The sequence below is a fragment of the Rhinatrema bivittatum genome, chromosome 8 (assembly GCF_901001135.1).
Source record: "Rhinatrema bivittatum chromosome 8, aRhiBiv1.1, whole genome shotgun sequence".
NCBI lineage: Eukaryota > Metazoa > Chordata > Amphibia > Gymnophiona > Rhinatrematidae > Rhinatrema > Rhinatrema bivittatum.
In genome coordinates, this window is record NC_042622.1 from 20,306,387 (window position 1) to 20,332,619 (window position 26,233).

General features: G+C 45.6%; 1 protein-coding gene across 2 annotated transcripts; it reads right to left on the reverse strand.

Moving 5' to 3' along the window:
• Window positions 1-5,345: 5,345 nt before the first annotated feature.
• Window positions 5,346-26,233, reverse strand: LOC115097126 (uncharacterized protein C20orf85-like). 2 transcript variants are annotated; one of them, XM_029612660.1, is made up of 4 exons: window positions 26,017-26,233; window positions 17,190-17,271; window positions 16,226-16,321; window positions 5,346-6,221 (listed from the first exon to the last, which is right to left on the reverse strand). In XM_029612660.1, the coding sequence occupies exons 1-4, from the start codon at window positions 26,103-26,105 to the stop codon at window positions 6,066-6,068; spliced, it is 423 nt and encodes a 140-aa protein (XP_029468520.1). In that variant the 5' UTR covers window positions 26,106-26,233; the 3' UTR covers window positions 5,346-6,065. The 2 variants fall into 2 exon arrangements, with proteins under 2 accessions (XP_029468520.1, XP_029468521.1); XM_029612661.1 differs by having other exon boundaries at window positions 25,988-26,134.

The following is a 26,233-nucleotide window of genomic DNA, read 5'->3' on the forward strand; positions in this document are numbered from 1 at the left end:
TGAATCGTGTCCTCGATCGTCTTAACGATCGATTTCGGCTGGGAGGGGGAGGGAATCGTATTGTTGCCGTTTGGGGGGGTAAAATATCGTGAAAAATCGTGAAAAATCGAAAAATCACAAAACCGGCACATTAAAACCCCCTAAAACCCACCCCCGACCCTTTAAATTAAATCCCCCACCCTCCCGAACCCCCCCCAAATGACTTAAATAACCTGCGGGTCCAGCGGCGGTCCGGAACGGCAGCGGTCCGGAACGGGCTCCTGCTCCTGAATCTTGTTGTCTTCAGCCGGCGCCATTTTCCAAAATGGCGCCGAAAAATGGCGGCGGCCATAGACGAACACGATTGGACGGCAGGAGGTCCTTCCGGACCCCCGCTGGACTTTTGGCAAGTCTCGTGGGGGTCAGGAGGCCCCCCACAAGCTGGCCAAAAGTTCCTGGAGGTCCAGCGGGGGTCAGGGAGCGATTTCCCGCCGCGAATCGTTTTCGTACGGAAAATGGCGCCGGCAGGAGATCGACTGCAGGAGGTCGTTCAGCGAGGGTTCCGGCGCCTCCTGCAGTCGATCTCCTGCCGGCGCCATTTTCCGTACGAAAACGATTCGCGGCGGGAAATCGCTCCCTGACCCCCGCTGGACCTCCAGGAACTTTTGGCCAGCTTGTGGGGGGCCTCCTGACCCCCACGAGACTTGCCAAAAGTCCAGCGGGGGTCCGGAAGGACCTCCTGCCGTCCAATCGTGTTCGTCTATGGCCGCCGCCATTTTTCGGCGCCATTTTGGAAAATGGCGCCGGCTGAAGACAACAAGATTCAGGAGCAGGAGCCCGTTCCGGACCGCTGCCGTCCGGACCGCCGCTGGACCCGCAGGTTATTTAAGTCATTTGGGGGGGGGTCGGGAGGGTGGGGGATTTAATTTAAAGGGTCGGGGGTGGGTTTTAGGGGGTTTTAGTGTGCCGGCTTCACGATTCTAACAATTTATAACGATAAATCGTTAGAATCTCTATTGTATTGTGTTCCATAACGGTTTAAGACGATATTAAAATTATCGGACGATAATTTTAATCGTTCTAAACGATTCACATCCCTGTGTTATCTCAATTAGAAAACCACCTAGAGACTATAATATTCTATATCCAACCTATTCGGGTTCAGAAAAAAGTTACTCAACAGAAACTTTACTCATTTCTTTAATGGACCCTGAACTGCAGGGGTTTGACAATGACGAGTCTTATATACTAGTACTAATTGATTTAACTGCAGCCTTCAACACTGTGGACCATATCCTGCTATGCCATCAATTGAGAAAAATTGGAATAGATGGAAATGTTCTCAAATGGTTCTCCTCCTTCTTAGAAGATAGGACATTCCAAGTCAAACTAGCCAATCACACATCTGACACCTTCCCAATCAATACTGGTGTCCTCCAGGGCTCAGCACCTCGGCAACACTATTCAACATCTACATGCTGCCTCTGTGTAGATTACTAGCGGAACTACAAATCAACTTCTTCTTATATGCAGATGACATAAAGATCTACATTCCATTCACCAAATCAGTTGAAAAAACTACTTCGACACGGTCGAAAAAATCATGGAAAAATCGTGGAAACTGTTATAAAGAATAAAATCACAAAAAGATTTAGATAGACATGGTTTGATGGGACACAGCCAATATGGATTTACCCAAGGGAATTCTTGCCTCACAAATCTACATTTTTTGAAGGGGTGAATAAACAAAGATGTAGTGTATTTGGATTTTCAGAAGGCATTCGACAAAGTCCCTCATGAGAGGCTTCTAAGAAAACTAAAAACTCATGGGATAGGAGGTGATGTCCTTTTGTGGATTGCAAGCTTGTCAAAAGGAAGCAGAGAGTAGGATTAAATAGTAATTTTTCACAGTGGAAAAAGATAAACAGTGGAGTGCCTCAGGGATCTGTACTTGGACTGGTGCTTTTTAATATAGTTATAAATGATCTGGAAAGGGGTACGACAAGTGAGGTTATCAAATTTGTGGATGACACAAAATTATGTAGAGTAGTTAAATCTCAAATGTGGACACGTGTAAAGTGATGCATATAGGGAAAAATAACCCTTGCTGTTATTACACAATGTTAAGTTTTATTTTAGGAGTTACCACCCAGGAAAGAGATCTAGGCGTCATAGTGGATAATATATTGAAATCGTCAGCTCAGTGTGCTACAACAATCAAAAAAGCAAACAGAATGTTAGAAATTATTAAGAAGGGAATGGTTAATAAAGGATAGATATCATAATGCCACTGTATCACTCCATGGTGAGACCGCACCTTGAATACTGTGTGCAATTCTGGTCACTGCATCTCTTAAAGGATATCGCTGTACTGGAGAAAGTGCAGAAAAGGGCAACCAAAATGATAAGGGGCATGGAATGGCTGCCCTATGAGGAAAGGCTAAGGAAGTTAGGGCTGTTCAGTTTGGAGAAGAGAGGACTGAGGGAGATATGATAAGAGGTCTACAAAATCATGAAAGGACTTGAACAAGTTAATGTAAATCGGTTATTTACTCTCTCAGATAATAGAAGGACCAGGGGGCACTCCATGAAGTTAGCAAGTAGCTCATTTAAAACAAATCAAAGAAAATTCTTTTTCACTCAATGCATAGCTCTGGAATTCATTGCCAGAGGATGTGGTTACAGCAGTTAATGTAACTGCATTTAAAAAAGGTTTGGATAAGTTACTAGAGTATAAATCCGTAAACTGCTATTAAGGTAATAAGCAATAGTAGCTTATGATGTATCTAGTGTTTGGGTAATTGCCAGGTTCTTATGGCCTGGATTGGCCACTGTTGGAAACAGGAAGCTGGGCTTGATGGACCCTTGGTCTGACCCAGCAATGCAATTTCTTATGTTCTTATAATATCCATGAAGGCTTTTCTAACAAGAACTTTCCCAACTGAAACTAACTCTAAACACAAAAAAACCTGAAATCGTGTGGTTAAGGAGAAACTCCTCTATAGTAAAACCACAACCACTAGACCTGGCTACTTTTAACATTACATCCTCGGAGAAGGGTCTTAGGAATACAGATCGATGAGAAGTTGACAATGAAAACACACAGAAGCAAATTAATTTCATCAGGATTCTCAAGCTGAGAATATTGCATTGGTTGTAACCTTTACTAACCTTACAAGACTTCCGCACTGTTTTACAAACAGATTACTGTAACTCCCTTTTACTAGGCCCACCTTCAGGACTATCAAAACCTCTACAGTTATTACAAAATGCCTCAGCAAGACTTTTATTAGGGGTAAGGAAATTTGAACACATCACCCCCTCGCTGATTGCACTGTTCTGGCTGCCTGACAGGACCATCTATGACGTTTTGGGGGAGCAGAAAGGGATCAGGCTGCTGACCCATGTATTTCTTTTCATTTTGCAGGTGCTACTGAAGATATCGATTGCAGAAAGTTATCTGGCCGCACAAAGTCGGATAACTTTAGACCTGCTCTGAAGCAGATCTACAATTATCCGACTAACTTGGCTAGACAGAATTGAAAATCGGCTAAGTTAGCTGGAAAACTTTACTCCTGCACGAAGTGACCCTGGAATGCTTCTGTTTTATCTGACTGAATATGGCAAACTTTGCCATTAAGATGGATAACTGGCTTTTGAATATCGACCTGGTGTATAATTACTGCATCACATACATGCGAAGACATGCAATGCACTGAATACGAATACTCTACCCATGTATATTTTATGTGTGAAATTAAACTAGGACTTACTCACATAAGTCCCAATTTGCACACAGAAGCAGGACAATTTTAAACATGCATGGAGGAAATTAACCAGTTTACCAATCAGTCCACCAGTTCTTCCCCAGGTCATCAAGATCTTCCTAGTTCTACAGTCTGAGCTCCCCTCCCCCCAGTCCTACACAATAAACATGTTTGATATAACTTGCACCCTGCCCCAAACACCCCTAAATCATCCTGTTTTTACACATGTATGTGCATGAAAGTGAAAGGACATGAGTATAAAATACAGAGAAAGCAAGGAGAGGCTAATGTTTATGCACTTAAAGGTGAATTTTAAAAGCCAGCCACGTGCATTAATTAGGGGATACGCAAATAAGTCGGCTGGCGCATGCTGAGATTTTAAAAGCCACCAAAATACGCACGTATCTCTGCAGCGAGCACATCGTGAAAGTTTAAAAAAGGGGGCAGGGCATGGGCATTTTGGGTCGTGAAGCTGTGATGTGCACCATACAATACTTACACAACCCGCCGCATAACTTTACTTGTGCTAGGGATGACGTGCAAGTTTCAAAAGTAAACTAAGATCTGCGGAGTTTTAAGGGTCAGGGTTAACTGGGGGGAGTGAAGGCCATTAAACGAGGGGGGGTTTGGAGGACCTAACTCTTAGCTGGAAGAACCGGGGATGAGCTTTTAAAACTGACTTAGGCGGTAGAAGCAGATTGGCGAGCTGGCCAGGATATTTTATAACATGCGTGCAGATACACGTGCAAGTTATAACCTAGCCTCGCCCCTGGGCACAGACCGATGCACGTGCGCACATGCCGGTTTGAAAGTTTTGAAAAATTCACCTTTAAGTCAGTGACGGAGGTGGCATCCAAACATCCCACAGGGCTTCAGGTTTTAGAGCTTTGTGGGCTAGGCACAAGGCAGTAGGAAATGAAGTGTTGTTTTGTAACGGCAGTCAAGCTAATGAAAATAATGTACTCTTGTCAGGTCCAAGATTTATCTTTTTTACCTTCTTTCCTTGACAGCTCCTACAATAGCTGCAGACAGTTATACAATTCAAAATCCCATTCCTGTAAAAACCTGAGAAGGTTCCTCCTGATGTTTAATAAGCACGCATCAGGTCTAAAAGACGGGGCAAAACTGCTCCTGTGCTACTTGCACATTGCTTTGTGGTGCAATTTGCTTTGTGCCACATTTCACCCAGCATCAGATTTATACCTGAGGCAGAACGGAGGCAAGAAAAATGGTGCACTTCATGTTTTGTTGACGTTCTGCTGATTGATGGCAATTGTGGGAGTTTCTGCGTGTGTGTGAAATTTGGGACAAATGCAAAATTAACCATTCATGCTGAAAAACCTTCACATCGTTGCAGTTTTCTCTCCCTGGTTCCCAATCTGGTACAGAGCATCTTATTTTCAGAATAGGCACAGAGTGGAGGAAAACATTCTACGTAACAGAGCCCAAGAAGATGAAACTTCCATCAAAAGAGAAAGCCAAAATGAGTGTTAAGAATATCCAGAGCCTGGCTCCTCACGCTGCTAGTTTAGGACGACGGATGGAGAGGACCGAATTTTGGATGGAAAAAAGCAAACTAATCCACTGATGAAAAAAGCAGTTTGTTGAATGAAAATAATTTAATCTGTGATAGAAAATGAGCTTTTAAGCAATACTCTTCAGGTTACAAAATTCAATTTGTAGAACAGTTGCATATATAAAATAAATAGGTCTTTTCCTTTCAATGCAAAAACTATATATAATTAATCCAACAGATGTAATTAATCAGAAACACAAATTTAACTACTATTCCCAAAGGAAGACCTTTTAATATAATCCACTTCTACTCAAGCGCTTATGGTATGCCTGGGATCTGATGAGTGGGGAAGGCACATTACAGTTTTGTTCAACTGTCTCTGTCCCAGTCTTAAATCAAATCCCTTATTTTTATGATAATTTAACTTTCAGTAAATCTATAATAAAGGATTGAATTATTTTGCTTCTCCTATTTTAAGTGGTGTTGACTTCATATCCTGAACGTATGTCTATAATACAAATAATTCCTAAGTAATCTTTAATGCACAAATGTAAACACTACTTCCAAAGTTGACTTCAAGCAAGCAAAAGGCTATGTAATCTTTCCTACCAGAGTATAAGGGCGGCTGTTTTCACTGTGTACTACTGTTTTACAAGCCTTCGACATTCTAGGCCCCTGCCTGCCTCATGCACTGTTGAAAATATGCAGATGTCACTGTTAACAATGCCTATATTCCTAATTCAATGCCAATTGAAATCAAAAAGGGGAAAAATGTTCAGTACATTTGTTTGTGAAGATCAAAGTCAGTCAATGGCTTCAGCCGGCCAGTTCATCTGTTTTAAGAAGTCGAGTTTGCCATACTGATCTCGACCATAACATTCTAGTTCCAGCCCTGGGACTGTGGATCGCCAGCCAATAAGTCCTTGTGTGGTTTGAGGAACTGGAGGAGATGGTTTAACCTGGAAATAACAGAAACAACATAAGCGTTTCTTTCTATGTTGAAAACATAAAATATAAACAGAGAATATGACGGCAGATAATGGACACAAAGTGCATTGAACTTGTCTGATTTTCCTTCTTGCTGCATTATCATTGGTTCTACTTGATCTCCAGGTTTCTCCTCACAGATGCATTGAGTTAGTCCAATAAAAAGGTATCACCCACAGCTTGTTTGTTGACCCTTATTTCTACATATTGGAGTAGACTAACATGGCAACTTTCCTCCTTTCCCTGAAACGTAGGATCCCTTTGTGTTTCTTCTATGCTTTCTTGCATTCTGTTACTGATTTTGCCTCCACTACCCTCTCTGTGAAGAAATAGTTCCTTATATTACTCCCAATCTCATGGCCTCTTAGCTTCATCCATCACCATTTATTCTACAATTCCTTTTCACAAAACAATGCTTGTCTCCTATGCATAATTTCTACCTCTGAAATATATGTGTCCCAATTATATTCCCCCATTGCTTTTCTCTCTAGACTTAACATATTTAGGTCCTTGGTCTCTCCTTACTGGTTTTATGGTGTAGACTGCACCATTTTGGTAGCCTTCTTCTGAACTGTCTCAACTCTGTCTACATCCTTTTGGAGATGTTGCCTCCAGAACTGAACCTCATACTTCAGCTCGGGTCTAATAATACTGTGTGATTTTGTGATTCTCAGATGAATGCAAGGTGATGCATATAGGGAAAAATAATCCATGCTTTAGTTACACAATGTTAGGTTCCATATTAGGAGCTACCACCCAGGAAAGAGATCTAGGCGTCATAGTGGATAACACAGTGAAATCATTGGTTCAGTGTGCTGCGGCAGTCAAAAAAGCAAACAGAATGTAGGGAATTATTAGAAAGGGAATAGTGAATAAAACGGAGAATGTCATAATGCCTCTGTATCGCGCCATGGTGAGACCCCCACCTTGAATACTGTGTACAATTCTGGTTGTGGCATCTCAAAAAAGATATAGTTGCGATGGAGAAGGTACAGAGAAGAGTGACCAAAATGATAAAAGGGATGGAACAGCTCCCCTAAGAGGAAAGGCTAAAGAGGTTAGGCCTGTTCAGCTTGGAGAAGAGACGGCTGAGGGGGGGATATGATAGAGGCCTTTAAGATCATGAAAGGTCTTGAATGGGTAAATGTGAATCGGTTATTTCCTCTTTCAGATAATAGAAGGATTAGGGCGATTACCTGAAGTTAGCAAGTAGCACATTTAAAACTAATCGGAGAAAATACCTTTTCACTCAATGCACAATTAAGCTTTGGCATTTGTTGCCAGAGGATGTGGTTAGTCTAGATAGTGTAGCTGGGTTTAAAAAAGGTTTAGATAAGTTCATGGAGGAGAAGTCCATTAATTGCTATTAATCAAGTGTCTTAGAAAATAGCCACTACTATTAATTGCATCAGTAGCATGGGATCTTCTTAGTGTTTGGGTACTTGCCAGGTACTTGTAACCTGGTTTTGGCCTCTGTTGGAAACAGGATGCTGGGCTTGATGCACCCTTGGTCTGACCCAGCATGGCAATTTATAATGTTCCCAAGGCATGTTACAATGACAAGGAAAAGCATTCTCAATCAAATTCTCTATATTAGGAGCAAAATAACATTGAGACGGTAAGATTCAAACCACATTCGTCAGCCCGCACCCAGGGACACGGCCATTTTATCACATATGCACGCATATGTGCGAATGCTTTAAAATAAGCTTTAACAGCTTTCACTCCCCCCAGTAATCCCTGACCCTTAAAACCTTATCAAGCTGCCTCTTTTTTTTTATTTTATAACTTACAAGGCACCCATAGCAGAAGTAAAGTTACGCAGCAGGGGACCCTTTCACGTGCCGGATCATGTAAGTATTTATGTGCACATTTTAGATTCACGCTATGAAATGCCCATGCCCGCTTTTGAAAATTTCTGCGATGTGCAAGCTTCGGGAGATACCTACGTATCTCAGCAGCTTTTAAAACCGCCCGGCACACGCGAGCCTGACTTATTCACACATCCCCTAATTAACGCGCGCATCGGGCTTTTAAAATTCACCTTTAAGTATGGCCAGATTTGCCGACATTTGTGGATGTTAATGTATAGGAAAATTAGGTTCTTACCTTTGCTAATTTTCGTTCCTGTAGTACCAAGGATCAGTCCAGACTGCTGGGTTATGCCTCCCCTCCAGCAGATGGAGTCAGAGAGAAAACTGAAGACACTCCCCAGATATACTGGTGTGCCACCTGCGATCCTTCAGTATATGTGATATCAAAGCAGAAACGAACGACAGGACCACTGTAGCCATTGTCAAAGTCATCAAAATATGTTAGTACCCATTGAGCAGAACAAGTAAAAACTTCCTTGAGAAACAAGAACAACAAGGAACAAACATGACCACAACAGGACAACCAAAACGGTGTAGAACAACCCAAACTAAGGTCAACTTACCGTGGAAACTGGACCACGATCCGTAAGAATCTGACACCGAGAAAACCTGAAATACGAGCGGACTCCCAGAAAACTTGGGCGGGCGTCTGGACTGATCCTTGGTACTACAGGAACGAAAATTAGCAAAGGTAAGAACCTAATTTTCCTTTCCCTGTACGTACCAGGATCAGTCCAGACTGCTGGGATGTACCCAAGCCGCCTTAAATGGGATGGGACCCCGAGAGTCCCGCTCGAATCACACTGCTGCCAAAAGAAGCAGCCGACGGCCCCCGAACATCTACGCGATAATGTCGAGCAAAAGTATGCAACGACTTCCAAGTGGCCGCCCTACAAATCTCCTGGGTAGAGACCTGAGTACTCTCAGCCCAGGAAGACGCCTGTGAACGGAGGGAGTGGGCCTTAAGCCCGTCCGGAACGGACTTACCATACCCAATGTACGTGGATGCTATCGAGCACTTCAGCCAGCGGGCAATAGTAGCTTTTGAGGCCTGTAAACCCTTTTTGGGCCCCTGCCACAACACAAACAGGTGATCTGACCGCCGAAAATCATTGGTGACTTCCAAATATCGCAAAAGCACTCGACGAACATCCAAACGCTTCAAGTCGGAACCGTGAGAAGACTGCAGCTCCTTCTCCGAGAAGGACGGCAAGTCCACCGACTGATTCACGTGAAAAGCCGATACAACCTTAGGCAAGAACGAAGGAACCGTACGTAACGACACCCCTGAGGCAGAGATACGCAAGAACGGCTCCCTGCACGAGAGCGCCTGTAGCTCCGATACCCGACGCGCGGAGGCTATGGCCACTAAGAACACTGTCTTGAGGGTGAGATCCTTTAAGGAGGCTCGCCTCAGCGGCTCAAAGGGCGCGACGGTGAGTCCCTTGAGTACCAAATTCAAGCTCCAGGAAGGACAAGGGGCTCTGAGTGGAGGACGTAAGTTCCGAACACCGCGCAAGAATCTGGCCACGTCCGGATGACATGCGAGAGAGGATCCTTCAAACTTTCCTCTCAAACAACCCAGAGCCGACACCTGGACTCGCAGAGAACTGTAAGCCAAACCCTTCTTCAGACCATCCTGTAGAAAAGTAAGGATATCCGCTATCGACGCACGACGAGGCTGAACTTGGGCGGTCGCGCACCAGCAGTCGAATGCTTTCCACACCCTGGCATAAGCAAGTGTGGTAGAAGGTCTCCGCGCGCGAAGCAAGGTAGAAATAAACCGGCTCCGAATAGCCTTTCTTTCTCAACCGCCGCCGTTCATAAGCCAAGCCGCCAGACAAAAGCGATCCGCTAGATCGAAAAATACTGGTCCTTGACGAAGAAGGTTCGGAAGGTGGCCCAACCGTAAGGGCCCGTCCCTGGCGAGATTGACTAGGTCCGCAAACCACGGTCTTCTTGGCCACTCGGGAGCAACTAGAATCACTGGTCCCTGATGGGATTCTAGACGCCTTAACACCTTGCCTACTAAGGGCCAGGGGGGGAACACATAGAGAAGGGTGTGACAAGGCCATGGAATCGCTAGTGTATCTACCCCCTCCGATCCGTGTTCTCACCTTCGGCTGAAAAAACGTGCTGCCTTGGCGTTGAGCCGAGTTGCCATCAGGTCTAGGCACGGCACTCCCCATCGCCGGGTGATGAGACTCATCGCTTGGTCCGAGAGCTCCCACTCCCCGGGATCCAAGTACCGACGACTGAGATAATCCGCTTGAACGTTGTCTACGCCCGCGATGTGAGTGGCCGCGATGCGGGCCAGGTGGCGTTCCGCCCAGGCCATTAACAAGGACGCTTCGACCGCCACCTGCTGACTTTTCGTGCCGCCTTGTCGATTTATGTATGCTACCGTGGTCTCGTTGTCTGTCAGAACTCGAACCGCCCGGCCTCGTACCATTGGCAGAAATTGACGCAAGGCTAGGCGTACTGCCCTGGTTTCCAGACGGTTGATGGACCACGAAGCTTGGCGATGGGTCCACGTCCCTTGCACCGCACGGGATTGACAGACTGCCCCCCAGCCGGTCAGACTGGCATCCGTCGTCACTATGACCCAAGGGGGGGGCTCGAGGTCCACTCCTTGCAAAAGATTGTCCGGGACCAACCACCAGCTTAAGCTGGACCGCGCCGGTTCTAACAGTGGCAACTGCACTCCGTAATCCTCGGATTTCTGGTCCCAGCGAGAAAGGAGAGCCCTTTGCAACGGCCGCATATGAGCAAAAGCCCACGGTACCATCTCCAGAGTAGACACCATATGTCCAATGACTTGCAAATAATCCCAGGCCGTGGGTAACTGGAGATCTAGAAGCCGCTGCACCTGAAACATCAGATGCTCCATTCTCTGTCGGGTCAGAAATACCTTGCCTACCAGGGTATCGAAACGTGCTCCCAAAAATTCCAACCATTGACTCGGAAGCAGCTGGCTCTTTGCAAAGTTGACCACCCAGCCTAGCGACTGAAGTTGTGTATCACCAATCGGACTGCCCGGTTGCACTCGGTTTCCGATTTTGCCCGTATGAGCCAATCGTCCAGGTAGGGATGTACCAATATTCCTTGACGTCGCAGGAAAGCGGCGACTACCACAAGAACCTTGGTAAACACTCGTGGCGCTGTAGCGAGGCCGAAAGGAAGGGCACAAAACTGGTAGTGTTCTCCCAACACCATGAATCTCAGATATCTCTGATGACGCTCCCGGATTCCGATGTGGAGATATGCCTCGGCTAGATCCAAAGAAGCCAAAAATTCTCCCTTGTGGACGGCCGCAATAACAGACCTTAGAGTTTCCATGCGAAACCGGGGAACGTGCAAGGCCTTGTTTACTCGCTTCAAATCCAGAATGGGACGGAACGTACCTTCCTTCTTTGGGACTAGAAAATAAATGGAATAGCGGCCCGTTCTTGTCTCGTCCGGGGGGAACGGGTAGTATTGCCCCGAGGGCCCGTAAGTGGTTCACCGTTTCGGCTATAAGAAGTTGCTTTTCCCGAGGCCCGCAAGGGGATATCATAAAAAAGTCCCGGAGGGGTCGAGCAAAGTCCAACTCGTAACCGTGATGCACCACGTCAAGGACCCATTGATCCAAAGTTATTTTGACCCACTCCTCCCAAAACCGGGACAACCGACCTCCGATAAGTTGAACCGAGGAGTGGGCCTGCGCACCTTCATTGAGCTGGTTTGATGGCCGGGAAAGACTGCGAGGCACCCCCCCGGGGAGGCCGCCTACCACGAAAGGAAGAAGAAGACCAAGATTGGGACCTTGCCGGTTGCTTCTGGGAAAAGGAGCCACCCCTCCCCATTCGGAACCGGCGCTGACCCCGAAAACGAGCTCTGGCATTTCCAAAAGACCAAGACTGACGCGGTTTGTCCTCTGGCAACTTGTAAACCTTATTATCACCCAGGTCTTTGATAAGTTGATCCAACTCTTCACCAAACAATAGCTTACCCTTAAAAGGAAAGGAACCTAGGCGTGCCTTGGAAGAAGCGTCCGCTGACCAACGACGGAGCCATAGCAATCGCCGTGCGGAAACCGCGGAGGACATAATCCGAGCTGAGGTCCGCAACAAATCATACAAAGCATCCGCTGTATAGGCCACCGCAGCCTCCACGCAGTTGGCTTGCTCCGCCTCTCCAGGTGGAAGCTCTTGGGAAGTAAGCAGCTGCTGAACCCAGCGCAGGTTGGCCCTCTGCACTAGGCTGCTGCACGCCGCTGCCCGGACCCCTAGGGCCGCTACATCAAAAATGCGCTTGAGCAAGACCTCCAGCTTGCGATCCTGAAGATCCTTGAGAGCTATCCCCCCCGTAACGGGGATGGTGGTGTGTTTGACCACAGCCATCACCGCCGAATCCACCGAGGGGGTCTTTAGGAGATCCAGGGAGTCCGCCGGTAGGGGATACAGTTTCTCCATGGCCCTGCTCACACGCAGCGAAGCCTCTGGGACCTCCCACTCTTTGGAAACAAGTTGTAACACCTTATGATGAAAAGGGAACGTTTGAGGGGGGGCCTTCAGGCCCGCCGTGGCCACGTCCCCCGTGGAAGTGTCCGCATCCTGATGCGGGGCCGGAAGCTCCAACTCCTTCAATACATGAAGGATTAAAAATGCTAACTCCTCTTTGCCGAACAAGCGGCGCACCTGGGGGTCGTCCCCTTCAACCAATGCCGGATCGCCCCCAGCGAACGAATCCGGGTCCCCCTGAGGCTCTGGTAATCCTGTAGCCGGCGGGCGGGGGTCCTGAGCCCCCTGGTCCCCGCAGTCCCGCGGACGAGGGCCACTAACCCCCACGCTCCCCTGATCCCCCCCAAGCCTGGGAAGCTTGGGAGGGGGGGGGGGTCCATCAGCTTCCCATCCTGCCTCTGCCTGTAAGAAAGCTTTGTGCATTAACAGCACAAAATCTGCCGAAAAAGGCACAGACCTCTTCAAAGCTGCCTTACCTGCACCAGAAGGGGGAGGGGCTGCCTCCTCATCCAAAACGGGCGGCGATTCTGTCATTAGACCGGATGGAGAGGGAGGAGGGGAGAACTCCTCCTCTGACGCTGATAGCTCCGGCTGCCTCGTGGCCAAGATGGCCGCCGCCCTCCTCCCCGAGGGGGGAGGGGCCGAATATCGGGAGCCCGGCTGCTTGCTCTGCCGCGACGAGGAGGGAGAAGGACGGCAGCTGCGGGCAGCGCTCGGCCCCCCCGAGGGTCCCTCGCCCCCGGGAAGACATCGGGTGCAGAGACCCTCGCGGGAGAGTCGCGCCCCCGCAGGCCGAGCAGGCCGAAGATCGCGGCATCCTGGGCCGAAACGCAGGCGGCAGGTAAAAGCGCGCCAAAAAACAGAGGAGAGCAAACGTGGCTCGCAAAAAATGCGCCGGGTGACCCAGCCACCCCCTCCGGAGTCCGCAGAGGCACGGCAGGCCGGGGCTAGAAGTAAAAGCTCACTGCCTGTCACCAAAAGGTCTTAAGTGGCTCGAAGGCAGAAAAAGGAAACTTTTATTTATTTTTTTTTTTTTCAAAACCCCCTTCAGGGTAAGGGACCCTGGGACATAGGGGGGAGGGTGACCGGCCCACCGGTAATCTCTCCCCCAACCTACTGGGACACTAATCCGGGTATTCCAAGAGGGCAATGCCCTCTGTGCCTGCCCTGCCACTTAGCGCTGCGCTGTCGCTCTGCACTATCGCTGCGCCAAATACCAATGACAAACCTGACTGACAACACTGAACAACAAAGACTCGAAGGTAAGTCAGCACTTGTTCCAGTTCAAAAGAGCAAATCCCCAGCACAAATAACCTAACCGGGACAGGACCGCAGGTTATGCCTCTCAATCTGCTGGAGTCAGAGGAAATACTGAAGGATCGCAGGTGGCACACCAGTATATCTGGGGAGTGTCTTCAGTTTTCTCTCTGACTCCATCTGCTGGAGGGGAGGCATAACCCAGCAGTCTGGACTGATCCTGGTACGTACAGGGAACTGGGGTTTCTGGCACCAACTAGAAAACCATTTGACCTTTTGCTGTATGGCTGATGGATTCATCAATGTATTCAAAGAGCTGTCCACTACTTCACAGCGACTCATTTACCATTTTACAAGTATTGAACAGGATACTGCAATGAATCATCAAGCAATGTCTTTCCAATACAACAGAACTTGGAGCAACACTGGGAAGCTCCTGCTCAGTCAGTGACTAAGTGCTGACAGATTCCTGGGGATGATTCTTTGCTCTTTCATCACTGACTTTACTTTGGTTACGCCATCTCTGCAAAACATAAGGGTCTCTGCTTTACGACTATAACACCTGAAGGACATGTTTACGCAAAACAGTATATTCAGTCTGTTTTTTTTTGCCAGAACGAATTCACTTTGTTCTGTGGTCAAGGCTGAAAAATGCCTGTGAAATTTAGGAAGAATCACATCCTTGATAAAGATAATTGATACGCCCACTCAGTGACTAGCAAATACAGAAAATGAAATGTTCCACTTTTATAAGGATTTGACAGACTCAAGCACAAGCATAGACATGCACCCAGCAAGTGGAAGGATCCTCTGTTGCCATCCTAAAAATGAATGGGCATCATAGCAAATAAGTAGCTAGTTTTGTAAGGTAACTTTACAATATTGTACCAAGACAAAGATTTTCTTACTAGGCAAAATCTACAAAGAAAGTTGCAACTGGTACAACCACAGAAGTGCAGCCATTTCTTTTGTTTACTCCTAATCCTTGTTTTGCTTTCAGACTGGCTAGATAGCATCAATTATTTCTATGGAGCATTTTTTGGAATTTTATTTCCAAAATGAGATGTTTTTTATGCTCTGTGCCTGCAGTAAGCTCAGAAACAATTCTCTTTTTCACTGGAACGTTCTTCCCTTGTGAGCTTCAGAATTACCATACAATTTCATTGCTCCAGACAGTCGCACAAAACCAGTGCTGAGCACGGATCAGGTGGGACACCCTGCCCTAGCACAGCGGCATCATTAATGGAAAGGATAACGGCACTAATGTGGTATATAAATGTGAATTGTATCATTATGTTATGAAATATTTAAATGCAGTTGTGAACTGCTTCTGCCAAATGTAAGAAAAAAAAATCTATATGCAAAATCTGCTTTCCATAGTTTTTATGCATCTTTGTAACAAACCTTTTACCTTTGTGTTTTCTTAGCATCCCATAAAAATTGCGTAGGTAGTAAGGGATTCTTTATAGAGAGCTCAGTCATATTTTACAACTAGTAAATTACAGAAACCCCCCCAAATAACAATAAATAATAGACAAGCAATACTGTACTTAGCCACATGTGGAAGATCAATTGTGCATGTAGCTAACGACCTCTTTTTCCTATACACAGGACTATGTAGCTTAAAACCAAATTGGAATCTATTTGCGGTTTGCGTTTCAATCCAAGTAAAGAAGGTTATATAAGAAATCCTAACATGCTTTCTGACTGCAGGCAGGGTGAAAGCACGTTTTTGAATGGGGGTAGGGGTCCGCATTCACATTTTTTTTTTTTGTCATCGCTCAATACAAGAGAGCAGGGCTAAAGCTTTGGCGATACAGGTTTATAGGTGACCGAATCGGAATTAAAGCAGCAAGTTGTAAATTTTATGGTTTAAAGACAGTGGCAGGCAGCAGGAAAAACGCAGGTGTAAATGTGCACCTGCAGTGGTAAGGTAAGATGCATACAATAGTAACATCCTGTGGAAGCCTTCTGCCCATATGCAGTCTTATAGCAATGTGTTTTACTGTAGGAATTAATTGCAGTGAAACCTGTTAATTACGATCACCACCGGGCCAAAATTGCAAGTGCTTGACAGCTGCGGCTTCTGTTATATTTTTATTATGTATCTTTCAGCATGAGGTAGTGTACAACATGCGGGTGAATCATTGGGATATATTCAATAGGTAGTTTTCTAAGTGATGCTAATTAAAGCATTTTGGCTACTTACATGTCCACCTGACTGCAGCACTCAGGGAGAGCATCTGGCCTTCCCCACATATACTGGGCAGGTGGTCTTACTTGACACATGCTCCTAAAAATAGGATTCACTGTAATAGGTTCATTCCTCTGTTGTTATCTGACCTTAATATATTTTTCTATTGGGCTCCCTTGACGAACTTGCAGGTGCACTGGAACACTTATCTTCACTATTTCTTTCTTTTTCTCATTTTTTATCAACTAAAAAAAAAAAAAAAAAAAAAAGAACATAATTTTAAAACAAACCAACAGCATCCAGGGGTGGAGAGCTCTAGGAGCTATACAGGTACTGGGAAAAGTGGGATTCTTTTCCCAGGGTGAGATTCTGTATAAACTTTTATTGGGTCAACATTAATATTACCCTTTCCGGAAGTGCTACTTCTACCGGAGGATGTCATATTGTTCATTTAATTGAGTAACTATACCACATGCCAGGCACTATGTTTCTGGTGAAGTCAGAAGTCTTTCTATTTGCAACCAATCTGGCAATTTTTATTGGCTAAGAGGGTCCTGGAGGCATTCGAAATCATGAGTCAAAGGTGACGTGGGTCTAGCGATAATCACCAGAACACAATAAGGTTAATATTCAAAACTAAACCTTTAAATGGCAAATTTGGAGTCAGATGAAAAACTTGTGAGTTATCCATCTAAATGGCTCAGAATATTGACTTCTTTTCCATTTTATCATGCACATATACGCCAGGAATCCTTCTTCAAGTGTAAATGGCAGTCGCAGGACAAGGGGACCCCTGGATCCGGAAAACAGTGGCACTAGAGGCGGGAGGGAGAGGAAATGATACCATTCTTTATCGGCTGGTATCAGAGACAAGTTTCCACAGTTGGTATTGGGAGAACAATTCTGTGAATAATGAGATCTCATTATTTACAGATGTGACTGTTCTGCAAACTGTACGTACCAAAGAAGAGTGCACAAGAAGTAAAGACGTTGAAAGGCATCCTGTTAGCTTCCAATCTGTAAACTGTACATTTCAATCACTGACTCCCAGAATGTAGAATAAATCTGCCTGTCAGAAATCAGTGTTTGGCTTTATTTATTTTTTTTTTTTACCTCTTCATATGGTGTGGTTAAAAATCCCCAATTGTATGCCCATTTCTTAGCTGCCTCTTTCTCATGTTCAACATGACTCTTCCTGAGGGAATGCGAGAACATGCATGTAAATCCTCTTAAAACCAAGCAGGAAACAAGAGATGAAAGTGCAGAGCATGCAGCTCAGCACTGGACAATAAAGCACCGAATTTTGTTCATTGGCTTTAATATTGAAAAAGTCTCTATTTGCATACCTGCAGTACCTGAATGTTATTCACTTTGAAGTGTCAAAAAGCGGAATATAAAATAACAAAAAATAAATACATACATTCAATTCCCACCTAATTAATTCTTGTGCATATGGGTGAACCTGTGATGAGCCACACCCTTGTTCTAGGAGAATCCATGATACCATAATGCGGTTTACAGAGTCTGAAATTACCATCTGATTGGGTTAATGGTTATTGTGATACTTATGTAATAAAACATGCACAAGGCAGCAGTAATTTATTACCAAACTCTAAGATAACAATAGCACAAACTAATAAAATCAATGGAAACTATTGCAGTTATAAGAATCTAATACAGTGCTGTCTACCTTGATGTTATACTTCTTGAATGGCTGTGTTGAAAGTCTTCAGAATGTAATCCAAGTGTATCTTATTGGCTAAGTAAAACCCTGCTATTTAATACAAATCTGACTGTCACGGGGTAACATTAGCTCTGGAATGCAAAATGGTAAATGACAGCAGAAAAAGACCATCCACCCCATCCAGTCTGACCACTTGTACTGTCCACACTGTCCCAGCTGCCAGCCACAGAGTGTGACCACTTGCAAGATTTCTCCATATCCAGAAGTCATTTTTTGTCTTCCTCCTTTGTATCCACCATCTTGTACAAAAAAAGCATACAAGATCCCACTTAGTTCCCTTCAACACTCCATGGTAATTTTCTTATTTAAAAAAAAAGTGGCACCAGTTCAGGGTCAACAGCGAAGATGTTTAACTCCTTGCAAGAAACGGGACACATCCGGATGGGAAGACAAAGGTCCTCCATTGACTCTTTCCCTGTTCAAGCCAGTGCTGCAATTTGAACCTTCAAGGTATTAAGGGCCAAACTCTTAAGCAAACTGTCCTGTAAATGTTCCAAAATCAAAGGAATATCTATCTTGAGTGGTTGAGTACCTTGCTCAGAACACCAGGCCTCAAAGACCCTCCAACCTTTAAAGTAAACTAGAGAAATAGAAAATTTCTGGGCCGAAAGAAAAGTGAAAATTACAGAAGGTGAATAGTTGTGCTTCAACAGCCAAGCTCTTTCAATGGCCAAAACATAAGACAGAACTGACCCAGATCCACTAAAAGGATGGTGTTGGTTTGACTTGCAATCTTCTGTACCAGCCTGCCTATCAAAGGCCAAGGCAGGAATGCATACAGCAGGGCACCATGTGGCCATTCCTGAATGAGAGCGTCTATGCCCATCACTTTTAGGTCCTGCCTGCAACTGCAGAAGCGTGGAACTTTTGTGGTGTTGAAGTTTATTAATAGATCTAGATCCAGTAGGTCCCAATGGTCCACCAGGTGCTGAAAAGCCTATCCGCCAGCTCCCATTCTCCTGGGTCCAAGCTTCCCCTGCTGAGGAAATTGGCTCTGATATTGTCCTTCCAGCAATGTGAGAGGTGGATATGCATAGGAGATACTGCTCCATGTATACCATGAGCTCTTCTATCTCCTTCGACACCTGTCGACTCTTGGTTCCACCATGATGATTGATGCAAGCCACTGCTGTTGCACTGTCGGACATTATCCGGATTGCTGAGCCTCTAGCCACTCGGCAAACAGCAGCAACGCCAACCGAACTGCATGTGCCTTCAGACTGTTGATGTTCCACTGCTGCTCCACTGAATTCCAGCGCCCTTTCACCATCAACTCCTGACAGTATGCCCCCCAGCCCTGAAGGCTCACATCTGTCATATCAACCAATCCGGCGTCATCAGGGAAATTCCCTTCCTGAGATGGTCCGCGTGTAACCACCAGTTCAACTGGGATTTCACCTCTAATGGAAGGAGCAGCATCATTCCATAATTCTACTGCAGACTCCATTGGGAGAGCAAAGCACGCTGAAGAGGGTGCATATGTGCCCTCGCCCAAGGAACCACTTCTAATGTGGCAGCTATCAACCCCAGGACTTGTAGATAAGACCACACGGTCAGACGAACAGTTCCACAGGGATCACACTACCAGCATCAATGAGTAGATCCAAAACTCCAGCAGAAACACTCTGCCCTGCCTTGTATCGAATTGAACCCCGAGATACTCCATGGTCTGCGATGGCAGCAAATTGTTCTTGGCCAGTTTCACCACCCATCCTAGTTCCCGTAGCAAGGAAACCACCCTGCAGGAAATGCAAACACTTTCTTCCTTTGGCTTGGCTCGAATCAACCAGTTATCCAGATAGGGGTGAACTAAAATGCCCTCCTTGCAAAGGGTGGCCTCTAATACTACCATGACCTAGGAAGAGGTCCTGGGCGTTGACCCTAGTCCGAAAGGCAAGGCCTGAAATTGGTAATGATGATCCAGGATGGCAAATCGGAGGAACCATTGATGTTCCTGCTGGATGGGAATACACAGATATGCCTCTGTCAGATCCAGAGACATGCGGTACGCCCCTGTTTGAACTACCATTATGACAGAGCACACCACTTCCATTCTGAAACGAGTGACTCGTAGCTGTAGGTCGACACCCTTGAGATCCAGCATGATTCAAAACGACCCTTCCTTCTTGGGCACAACAAATGGAACATAGGCCCGTATTTCACTGCAATTCAGGAACGGGAATCATCGCTTTCAAAATCACCAGCCATGGTAAAGTCGCTTCCACTTCTACCCTCTTCTGAGGGAGTTGCCTGGAGAGACCATGAAGGTATCTGGAGGAATGTGAAGAAATTCTAGAGCATAGCCATTCCAAACCACTTAGAATCCATTGATCCAAAGTAATCTGGGCCCACCTGTGATAAAACTGGGAGAGACAACCACCTATCTCCCACCCCACCAGGTGAGCCTGCAAACATTCATTGGGAAGACAGAGGAGCTCCGCCTCTAGAGCCCATTTCTTTTCGAAGACCTTGGGAGCGAAAGAACTGAGATCTGCAGAAGGGACGGGATCTCTGGGAAAAACCTCCCCTCGCCCGAGAAGTCCGTGAAACTGGCTTCTTATCCTTCAGCAAACATGGGACCTGGGTCTCTCCCCATTTACTTGCTATTTTTTCAAATTCTTTGCCAAACAAAAGCGAGCCTTTGAAAGGCAGCTTGGTCAGATTGGACTTTGAAATAGTATCTGTGCTCCAGTTGCGCCGCCAGTGTGGAAAGATAATTTTAGGTATGTTAGCTAGATCTCTGGAAGACTTTGTACCGTGAATAGACAGCTATGGATCAGAACAGACTCCAATGATGGATGAGTATGAATCAATATATTGCATATAATTTGAGTGCAGGGACTGAATAAAAGCATGACACTATCACTTGGGCCGATACAGTAAAGTCTGCGGGAGAGTGGACGAACTCCCGCTCTCCCGGTGCGTGCAATTCTGTATTTAAATTAGGTGACGCGGTAAAAACGAGGAAAAGGAGGCGCTAGGGACACTAGCGCGTCCCTAGCGCCTCCTTTTTGACAGGAGCGGTGGCTGTCAGCGGGTTTGACAGCCGACACTCAATTTTGCCGGCGTCGGTTCTCGAGCCCGCTGACAGCCACGGGCTCGGAAACCGGATGCCGGCAAAATTGAGCGTCCGGTTTTCGGCCCGACAACCGCGGGCCGAATTCAAATTTTTTTTACTTTTCGGGACTTCCGACTTAATATCGCCATGATATTAAGTCGGAGGGTGCACAGAAAAGCAGTTTAAACTGCTTTTCTGTGCACTTTCACGGTGCCGGAAGAAATTAGCGCCGACCTTTGGGTCGGCGCTAATTTCTGAAAGGAAAATGTGCGGCTTGGCTGCACATTTTACTTTCTATATCCCGTGCGCATACCTAATAGGGCCATCAACATGCGTTTGCATGTTGAGGGCGCTATTAGGTGCCGCGGGTTGGATGCGCGTTTTCCTCCCCTTACTGAATAAGGGGTAAGGGAAAATGCACATCCAAGAGCCTGACTGTTTGCTCCCTGCATTCTTGCAACAGTGAGCTGATACAGAGCTGGGATGGCCACAAGGAACATCTGGTATCTCTGGGGACATCAAAGACTAAGACATTTGGTATTTCTTATCACCTGAGAAGATCAAATGCTAAAAGTTAGTACCTATACCAATGAGCTGATAATAAGTTAAACAACTGATGTCTTTTACCAAATGGGAGATCAAAGGACTGGTACTGAAGTATCTTCCTGGGTAAAATTGCAAACTGAAGCACCTAACTTGAAGAGAGGGATATATAAAGCATAGAATTTGCTTATGTTAGTTGGATGAGCTGAGAAGAGCAAAGAGCAGCTCGTTCTTTCAGAGTTCCTGGATCTGAGTCCTCCAGATTTCCTATGAACACTGGCTTATGTATATGAGGAGGGCGTATAAGGGAGGCGTTCGTCCTTTTGTTCTTTATTATCCTTTGATTAATGTTCTATCTTTATTTCTGTCTGTCTCCTGTTTACCTGCATTGATTTATGTACAGTTTAATGTGATACTGCATTTAACGTTGATATTACTTTGCTGATTTATTATCCATATATTCACAACATTTAGTAAACTAAGTTTTGTAATATTTGTTTCTGCATGTTCTATGACACAATATAAAATATACCTCCACATGACCACCGCACACACACAGCTGTCTCCTGGCTGCAGTAACTGAAGCAGTTCTGGCAGCTGTGCGAAGCAAATCCCAGCCCACATCAGCCAAGAAGGCGACCCCTGGTTCTACTATAGGTCCTAAATCGGAATCAACGCCGCCAGACTCTTGACAAAGCCGCAAGGTAGCCCAAGCTACCAAGGCGCAACAAGAAGCAATTTGCAAGTTCATTGTCACTGCCTCACATGCTTCAATCCTCCTAGCCTGAACCTCCTTCAGAGCCACACCTCCCTCTACCAGGATGGTGGTGCGTTTCATGACAGAACACATCAAGGAAATCCCCCGAAGGGAAATGCATGTCCACCATCTTCTGAAGACAGAGAATACTGGCGGGCTGATGTTGGGGTGGAAATACATAGCCGTTACATCAGTTTTTGCTCTGTCTCCATCTGCTGGCAGAGGTGTATAACTCCACTTGTTGGGATTGACCTACCCAAATGCTAAGGAATATCCATTTTTGAATCAGATGAGTACAGCACTATGAACACTTAAACACATGTCACTAGGACATGCTGTCTGCTCTCCACACTTTTAGCAGTTAAGGATCCTCTGTCCTTACCTCCTGCCCTCTTACACTCCATAACTGTTCCTGGGTGTTCCACGCTTCCACCAGCCTTTCCATAAAAAAAAATCTTTCCTTACATTGCTCCTCAGTTTGCCACCCATTTGAATGTGTCTATCATATTTCCCCTGTCTTTGCTCTTCTCTAGGGTATACATGTTTCAATTTCTAAGTCTCAACTCAAAAGGCTTCTGTTGCATTTTGGAAGCCCTTCTCTGGATTGCCTCAATGCCATCTCTGTTCATACATATGCATGTCTATTTCCGCCCTTCTGTTCAGGCACTAACTGAAAAGCAGCTTGGACAATAGCTGATAATGTAATGGCATGTGCAACTAGGGGCATAAACTCAACCAGTGCGTGGGAATGGGGACCCCAATAAACACATGACTTGGACTATCTGTATCTCTTAAATAATCTGTAATGATTCACTGGTTGTAGAAAGAATGGATGGTCACTTATCGTCCATGTGAGCTCAGTCGTCTCAGGTCAAAAAGTTGTTGGAGTCAAATTACTCACTAGTACCTTTGGAGCTTAGCTTGTACTTTTTTTGGAGCTAAGGAACAGCAGTTTCCTTCTACTCAGTTGGAGTTTCCAGCTCAATCAGAACTGGACTTTACTACGAACTTTGGCACCATGAGCTTTAATTCAAAATTATCTTGGGTTTTGTCCCATTATTTTCTAATTCTCTTCCAATGCATTTTTAATTCAGCCAGTGCAGTGACAGTCCTTGGATGAGAGCAATATCCTACAAATGGTCAGGCTTCTATTGCTGGCAGCTGAGATGCATTCTTTATTTATTTATTTATTGATAGACGTTTCTTTGCCGACATTCGTGAGGCACATCATACCGGCTTACAATGAACTGAAAGGAGGAAAATACAATGAACAGAACAACATGTCATAGTTAAACGCAAATGGTGTAAGATATAAGCATCGTAAAAACATTCTGAGATTATATATAATAACATAAAAGAACTAAATAGCTATGGAGGAAAAAGGTAGAAAGAAAGAAAGAGAAACTTTGTACAAACTAAGAAAACTTTATCTTTAACAATGAGAACGTGGTATAGGGGTTATGAAGTGCAGCAAATTCCAGGGGGGGAGGGTAGGGGCACAGATGGAAAAGGAGAAGAGCAAGGGGGGGAGGGGCACGGCAGGGGGGGAGGAGGGCAGGTAGTGGAGATTCTTAGAAAGGTCCATTTAGGAGAAGTCTACGTATTGGTTGAGTCAGGGTATGCCTGCTTGAAGAGCCATGTTTTGACTCCTTTTTTGAATTTGTTAAGTGATGGTTCTATTCGGAGGGAGGGAGTTCCAGAGGTAGGTGCTAGCTATGGAGAAAGCCCTTTCTCTGGTGAGGGACAGATGCGCAGCCTTCAGGGAAGGAATGTGTAGGGTACCTGCATGAGCACTTCTTGTGGGGCGGTTGGAAGTGCGGAAGCGAGGCATTTCTTCCAGCCAGGTGTGATGGAGTTGGTATAATGAGCAGTGAAGAATGGTGAGTGTTTTGTATTGTGAACGGAAGGAGATAGGCAGCCAGTGCAGGTCTTTTAAAATTGGAGGTCTTTTAAAATTCTGGTTCATTCTTAGCAGCATGAACCAGAATAACAGGTAAGTCTATCAGCTGCTGTTATCTAACATGATGTTAGTCCATGGCTAGGGGTTTCAGGCTGCATTCTTTCTGAAACCTAGTAAGCGTGCACCCGAGTCTGGTTTGGATCTGTCTTTAAAGTATGTGGGTAAGTACGAGAGCGTCATTATTAAGTTGGAACAAATGGGGATGGTTTACAAGGACAGAAGCAATAGAAATATGCACAACGTGCTGCTGTATTGTCTACAAGATAAAATTTCCCAAGTTTTTTCAAACCCATTGCTCCTCTCTTAGATGGAGAGCATATGAATTCACCAATCATTTAGCAACAGTTACTTTTTATTGTACCAGGGCAGTATTCAACATCACTTTCTCTATACCACAAAAGATTCCCAATACCACTGTCTGAAGGCAGGCACTTTTATACATTTTTATTCTGCTCAATATACAGCTGAACATACAACTGATTTAATATTTCAAAATGAATAACCATCTTGGGCAATTAATGAATACCAAACATACATTCTATGGAACAATACATTCCAGAGTGTGATGTAACAGAAATAACCTACACTTCTCAGAGCTAAAGCTCCAAGCAGCCCATCAGGATGACCAGCTACTCTGGAGTATGCTATTTCCAATTTTTTTTTCTTAATTAAATCTGCACATATTTGGAAACAGATTGGAATGTCTAACACTTCTTCCCAATACCCAATAAACAGAATATTGTCAGCAACCCGAGCCAGTTCCAAGCTCTACTAGAAAAATCAAATCCAACTAATACTGCATTATTTAAAATTATTCATTAAGGAATTGACCTACAAAAACTGCTTTTAGACAGCAACTGTTCAGTCATTAGAAGACGTTTGGAGGGCGAGGGGTAGAAGTAATTTTAAATAAAACAGAAGAACATGCACAATTTGTTTTACAGAACTGATAGATGAGGCTCTCTACATGTTTCAGGATATTTAGCTAATCGGAGGTAAATAACATGCCCTTTTATCTTGGTTATTTTTTTGTACACTTTTGATGGTTAATATCTCTATAATTTGTTGTTAGATCACTGAATGGAAAGCCAGCCATTGGTCACTAATGAGCAATAGAACATTTGGAAGCCACAACTCTATTAACAGACTGATGCTCCACGGTTGGGCTTTCCCAGGCTAAGGAGGTAATTTTCAAAGAGTTATCAAGTACCGCATGCATTTCACAAAGGGCCCGGCCGTGCGGGTAGCCCCTGTTACTTGCCGAAGTGCCCGGCCGAAAGAAAGGGGGGGCTGGGACTGTGCATGCCGACAGCCTTTTTTTGGTTTTTTTTTTAATAATCTTCCCCAGGCCATATTCTTGAGCTTTTAGATATTGTGGGGATTTATTTGAGGAGTGCTGGGGTTGCTCTGTTTTAGTGCCTTGTACCAGGGCCAGCACTAGAATTGATCGCAATGGTTATGGGCTTTTCTGGACTGATTGTTTTAGTCCTTGTTTGTACTTATAATGTGTTTAACAGTACTTTTATACTTTGGTTATATCTTCCATCTCTAAACTTCTCCTCTTGTTGGGCGTGGAGGAGGGGGGGGGGGAGATCTACCTGCAGTATCCCGCCTTGAGCGGGCAGGAAGGGCCAGTCACTAAATGTGAGTAAATGAATGCATTTCAAAGAAATAAACCGGTTTTAACGGATAACCAAGGCGTCTCCCCCACTGTGTGTCTACGAGAGGAGGTCGCTCGGTAAGTCAGGCCTTCCCCGGCCGCACTACCGCTGGGACCGGCTTTGTTGCACTTCTCTCCTGCGCACATTTTTGCAGACTCCTTCCCTCCCCCCCCCGGCCTCCGCATTACCACATCCGGTCATGGGTCAGGACGTCCACCTTCTTGTCGGTGGTGTTGTTCGCCATGCCCGCCGCCCAGGCCCGGCTCCAGCTGCCGGCTCCGTGGCTCGCGGACGCCCCCGTCGCATCCTCCGTCGCCCAGGGCAACGCGTGTGACGCGGGAAGGGCGGGGCGAAAGCGAGACGTCGGGGACGCAGGCCCCGCCCCCTCCCGGAGAACCTGGGAGCGAGCAAGGGGCCCGGCGGCGACCTCTGTG

Excerpts from the sequence above, each read along its gene's own strand:
- LOC115097126 (XM_029612660.1), bottom strand. The coding sequence starts at position 26,105 with ATGCGACGGGGGCGTCCGCGAGCCACGGAGCCGGCAGCTGGAGCCGGG. Across the intron at positions 17,272-26,016 it reads ACAACACCACCGACAAGAAG|GAAGAGTCATGTTGAACATG; the intron begins GTGGACGTCCTG and ends GCATTCCCTCAG. Across the intron at positions 16,322-17,189 it reads TAACCACACCATATGAAGAG|TTGATAAAAAATGAGAAAAA; the intron begins GTAAAAAAAAAA and ends TTTTTTTTTTAG.